The sequence below is a fragment of the Priapulus caudatus genome, unplaced genomic scaffold (genome assembly GCF_000485595.1).
Source record: "Priapulus caudatus unplaced genomic scaffold, Priapulus_caudatus-5.0.1 Scaffold35, whole genome shotgun sequence".
Lineage (NCBI taxonomy): Eukaryota > Metazoa > Priapulida > Priapulimorpha > Priapulimorphida > Priapulidae > Priapulus > Priapulus caudatus.
In genome coordinates, this window is record NW_014577096.1 from 23,100 (window position 1) to 28,515 (window position 5,416).

The following is a 5,416-nucleotide window of genomic DNA, read 5'->3' on the forward strand; positions in this document are numbered from 1 at the left end:
AATACTCAAATATTCTTGAAATGTCTGTTTAACAGCGACGCAGTTCTTGTGCTTGGAAATCACATTGCCTACCACGTGCAACCTGGCTACGATGACACTTGCCACGCGGACCAGGAAATGGCGCTGATTCACCATTATAGACATGACTGTAAAATCTATCAGGAAAATAGGAAGAGAGAATGCGACAAAACCCTGAACAACACCATACAGGAAGACAGAACACTCTGGAAGTATCTTGACCCTGTGCGCCAGGCAGTTCATCAGATGGCGTTAACGCTAAACATGAATACCGAATGACGAATTTAAAACATTGACGCTAAGTCTGATTAAACAATGAATCGAATTACGTGATGATCTATGCATGCTATATATCGCATAGTTGTGTCTAACCCTATGGTCTAACCCTTACAGCATGTGTGTATAAACGGCTGATACGATAAATAACTCAAGGGCATGTCCCAACCTATACACTAACCGGCCACTTGAGATATATTCGCTAAATGCAGCAATAATGTTTGAGTTACTGAAGATGAATGAGCTTATTAACTTTACTTAACTTTACACGGTGGTTAGATTTGCATGCAAATATTGCGCACATGCCCAGAGCGCTAGCGTGTTGGCTTCACAGTTAGAGGTCAAAGGGTTAATTTATAATATGTCAGTAAAATGAATACTGAAGTGATAATCGCGATTACAAAACGAAATTTTTCACGTGTATTTTCCCCGTGCGCGCAACCAAGGTAACAGCATTCCTACGAGTGTGTGTTTTACATACGTAGTTAGTTGGCCAAATACGGGGCCGTAGCCTCTGGGGGGGGGGGCAAGGGGCAGCTGCCCCCTAGATTTTGGAGCAAAATGTAAAAATAAGTTTAGCTAAAAATCGTAAATAACCCTATAACGTGATTTTTTTGGTCACTTATCCGTGAAAGCCTTGTATCACACCCACCCCTACCATGCCTAGACATGCATGCACACACCTCTACACCGCCCGTCGCTCATCATTACACCGCCCGCTAGGAATTTGCTCAGCCTACGGCCCTGAAAGGAGAGGGAGAAAGAGAGAGAGAGAGGGGGAGAGAGGAGGGGAAGAGAGAGAGAGAGAGAGGGGGAGAGGAGGACGGGAAGAAAGAAAGAAAGAAGAGAGAGAGAGAGAGAGAGAGAGAGAGAGAGAGGAGGAGGAGAGAGAGAGAGAGAGGGGGGAGAGAGGCGGGAGAAAGAAGAGAAAGAGACGAGAGAGAGAGAGAGGAGGGGAAGGCGCGAGTGGGCGGTGTAGAGATAGAGTGTGAGAGAAACATACGGTGAACGTAAAGAAACGGGGAGCGAGAGCAGGGGAAAGAGCGAGAGGAGGAATAAGGCTCGCTTGCAGACCGCTCGGCGGGCTATATATGCGCGTATATAAGCCGCCGGTGTAATTATTCATTTCGCGCTCGGCAGTTCGGCGCCGACGAGACGCTAATTGCAATTTACTTGTAAATAAATGTTAACGGAGGGAGGGGGCAAAAACGCTACATCTCAGCACGCGCACGTGATCTATAGCTAGCTTGGTTAGGTGAGAGTCTGTTCTGACGACCTGCGTGCGATAGGCTGTGACCCGGGGGCGGTGCATTCATTCTGCCGCGCGTCTACGGCTACCGTACACATCGCGCTACACATGCGTTTCTGGTCGCGAGCGACGCAAGTATAGTGTTATATAGTGTATTATTGTCTATATAGTGGATTTTGCCCCTGCTCAAGTATGCCCTTAGTAAATTATGAAGTATTGGGTAAGTACGAATATACTTCCGTATGCATTCTTTCCGTGTCTTCATTAAATCACTCATCAACTCATGTCGCATTTTTTTAACTAGCTGTTACTGTTAGCAGAACACATGGAAAGAAGACAGTTTATGAGGCATCGTACTAACAATACATTCTGACCATGTCTTAATTCTGCCATTATATGTTATAACTGTCATGTTGTATTTGTTAACAGTTTGTTTCAATTGTTTGCATGAACTATAGATCACTATATTTTAGGGAATCTCCTAATTTAACTGTAATTGCCGATCGTCGCAATCAATTCTTACGATATGTTCATCATGCCACTCGACATTAGAAATCCTGTCTACACTCGAGTCTACTACATCGGCAATGCTAGGATTCTACGAACGACCGTGTTCACAACTTTGTCAATAGTTCGATATGCCAGTATTACGTCACCTCTAAAACGTACCTCTAAAACTATAGCCCTTCGCTCTGCCACACGCCTGTACCAGGAGTTCTGTATTATAGAATGTGCGACACATCTGCTCGTCATGTAAAGCATGATTATACTATATGTGCCATAGAAAGTGACTTAGTATAATCTCTCGTGCGCTCTCAATGAATATTCAACATATCGTCATCCTGCTACGATAATTGCCTAAGTCATTTTTACTACTTTAGAGAAAAACAAAAAAAATTGTTTTAAATTTAAACGAGATCATATTTATTCACAATTATTATTTACTTAATGCATGATAATGTTACAATTAACATACAATATACACCAACTGGTTGTGTGCATACAAAATGGCCGCAGGTGACTTAGGCAAAATGTCTAATGATCAGCGCGTGACTTATGCAGTTTGACACATGACTTGGGCATTATGTCTTACAGGAAATGTGACTTAGGCAATATTTCTATGATTACCAGTATGACCATGTAATGCAATTATATCATGAATAGATAGAATTATGCCTGTAAATGTGCTAGGTAGTTAAAAAAAAGATGAATACACTGTTCTGACTGACTTCATTGTCTGTATCAGGGGATTTTTCTATACAATAATGACAGGCGTGCACTAACATTGTACCGTAAGAATTGATTTATGCTTCCAAATGCGGTAAGGAGTCATAATACTGATGCACACACCGTGGCATGACTGACTTCATGGCCTGAAGATCATTGAATTTTCTGTTGGACAATGGCATCTGCCCCTCAAAGTGTCGCACCCATTCCAGTGGTTCATTGGGGATGCTTATCCTTTGGGGTAAGGTTACCCAATCTGATGTTTCATTGAAATCCAATTTATATTGGATTTCCCCTGAACTACAATAACACAACGCTCTTAGTTGGTGTACTGTAGCATCACCAGCTCTCTTTCCTGGTCTGATACTTTGGACATAACCACCATCCAACTTCATAATTTGGTCGTGGTAGACTTCAAAAACATGATATGGAGAGGGTCGAATACGCGCACTCTGAAATATAACCACATAATCATGAGGGGTAAAGATTTCACATACATCCAACTTCCTCTCAATTGTGCTATGCATGCTATCACACTCCATTTGGGTGTGGCCAGGAACAAGATATTTCTGAATAATTCTAATATCATGCTTCATTGCAAGATTTAAGAACGCATTGGTAACGGTTACGTTACGGTTCTGGTATCCACAACCATCACTCCAGATAATTATGGTTTTTATACCAGGGTTGTTGTGAATTACTCTGTCAAAGTGCTTCCACTGGAGGTAGGCAAATACTTCACTACCTAAGTTTCCTTCAGTTTCATCCCACTCATAGCAGCAACCCTCCTTGGTTTTCAGGTTCATCAGTGTAAAATTATGGACTTGCATCTTAGTCTTATAATACAGTTTGCTGGCCTTCGACTTGGGACAAAGGAGTACTGCCTGTAAGTCCATTGTCCACACTGACAGCTCATCATTAGCTGCCTCCTTGTCTTTTGATTTCTCTGCTCTAGCTCGATCTTTGGCTTGTATGTGTGCATCTAGGGTAGCCTGATCCAGATTACCATGTTTGGCGCTCACACACACATCACACTGGTCTTTTCTTGGGATAAAGACTGAAAAATGTTCTGCCTCAAACACTCTACTGAAAAGTTTCTCCCCGACGACACGAGCACCAGCTTCTGTTGCAGCTTGTTTGTATAAAGGATACAAATTTGCCTTTGTAGTGCCAGGATATAAAAACTTCTTGTTCTTGTATGCCGGAACACTACGGCAGTAATGCGATGGGAGGCTTGGTAGATTGGTCAGCCAGTTCTTCAAGAAGTTTAGGTCAGCCTCTCCCACTGGAACACATTTACCTGCAAAAAATTAAAGTGAATATATTTAGTTGACTTTATTTATGGAGCCCCTCCAGCCAGTCTACTTTTACTGGGCTCCCACGTTGGGAGAAACCATTTCAGGAACACATTTGATTGAATTTCATTGCATGTAGTTCAACCCGTACCCTGCGGGACATTAATACCATTGTATGAGGAAATATTCATAAATAATCTTTATGTCCAATTTGCGTTAGATTGATTCGTTTCCAGGAGATTTTTGCTCACTCGCAGGAGTGTGGGAGAGTGATACCGATTTCCGGGAGACTCCGGCGAGTCCTGGGAGACCTGGGACCCATAAAGAAATAAATTAACTTAATCCTACCAGTTTTGGGAGTCTTGGGCTGAAGTGGAGGTTTGTTATTCTCATCCTGCAACCATGACACAACGGTTCTTTGCGACAGACCAAGCGTTGAACTGAAACAGGATTTGCACACTGGAATTGATGTTGCATCACTCAGTTTTAAGTTGTAGGAGAAGGAAGTTTTTCGCCTTGATGCTAGATTCTTCTTCTGCTTTATATCAACCTGCAAGGAAAGAATCACAAACATAATTCAACACACCGACAACTGGCAGGCTACTTTTTAGTTTTAGTACACTATACAGTAAATGTGGTGTTAAATGTTAGTACTGTAGTAGTTTAAATTGAATATTTTATTATTTAGTAATACAGTACTATACCTTACCTTATTTACCAAAGTATGTACATTTGATCTACGTTCTTCCCAGGACATCATTGACCAGAATCTGTCAAAGATTCTTTGCCGCTGTTCCTCACTCAAGGACTGGCAACTTCGCAGATTTGATTTGCGGCAGAATTCAGATCGACAAGGGGGTCCCATTTTTGTTGCCGGTCTCTCCTTCCCTTTGCGATTCTTGAAAGCCTCCCCTTTTAAACGTTTAGCTTTAGTAATTGATGACTTCCATTTCGCTACCGCTGGACGTTTACGTCGCTTCGGCTTAGTACCTTCATCAGCATTATCATCTGCATCATCTGCTTCAATATCTTCATCAGCATTATCATCTGCTTCAATATCTTCATCAGCATTATCATCTGCATCAGCTGCTTCAATATCATCATCAGCATTATCATCTGCGTCAGCTGATTCAATATCATCATCAGCATTATCATCTGCGTCAGCTGATTCAGGCTCACTATCCAAGGTTGATTCACCATCAGTAGGAATGTAGTTTGTATCCACATCTGAGTTATCAAGTTCACTCCCTGAGAGAAAAAAACAAGATGATGTAGGCCTACTAATGATTGATAAACAAAATAGATCGTAATCCTCCTAAGGTATGTAAAAACAGATTTAGGCCTAGGCCTA

At 42.0% G+C, this 5,416-nt stretch overlaps 1 protein-coding gene across 3 annotated transcripts; it reads right to left on the reverse strand.

Annotated features, from left to right (window-relative positions):
• Nucleotides 1-2,378: 2,378 nt before the first annotated feature.
• Nucleotides 2,379-5,400, reverse strand: LOC106817882. Of its 3 annotated transcripts, XM_014822606.1 has the most exons (4): nt 4,775-5,400; nt 4,342-4,615; nt 3,516-4,070; nt 2,379-3,222 (listed from the first exon to the last, which is right to left on the reverse strand). In XM_014822606.1, the coding sequence occupies exons 1-4, from the start codon at nt 4,928-4,930 to the stop codon at nt 3,185-3,187; spliced, it is 1,023 nt and encodes a 340-aa protein (XP_014678092.1). In that variant the 5' UTR covers nt 4,931-5,400; the 3' UTR covers nt 2,379-3,184. The 3 variants fall into 3 exon arrangements, with proteins under 3 accessions (XP_014678092.1, XP_014678087.1, XP_014678080.1); XM_014822601.1 differs by having other exon boundaries at nt 2,379-4,070; nt 4,414-4,615; XM_014822594.1 differs by having other exon boundaries at nt 2,379-4,070.
• Between the last annotated feature and the right edge of the window lie 16 nt (nt 5,401-5,416).

Excerpts from the sequence above, each read along its gene's own strand:
- LOC106817882 (XM_014822594.1), bottom strand. The coding sequence starts at position 4,930 with ATGGGACCCCCTTGTCGATCTGAATTCTGCCGCAAATCAAATCTGCGA. Across the intron at positions 4,616-4,774 it reads TACATACTTTGGTAAATAAG|GTTGATATAAAGCAGAAGAA; the intron begins GTAAGGTATAGT and ends CTTTCCTTGCAG. Across the intron at positions 4,071-4,341 it reads CCGGAGTCTCCCGGAAATCG|GTAAATGTGTTCCAGTGGGA; the intron begins GTATCACTCTCC and ends AATTTTTTGCAG.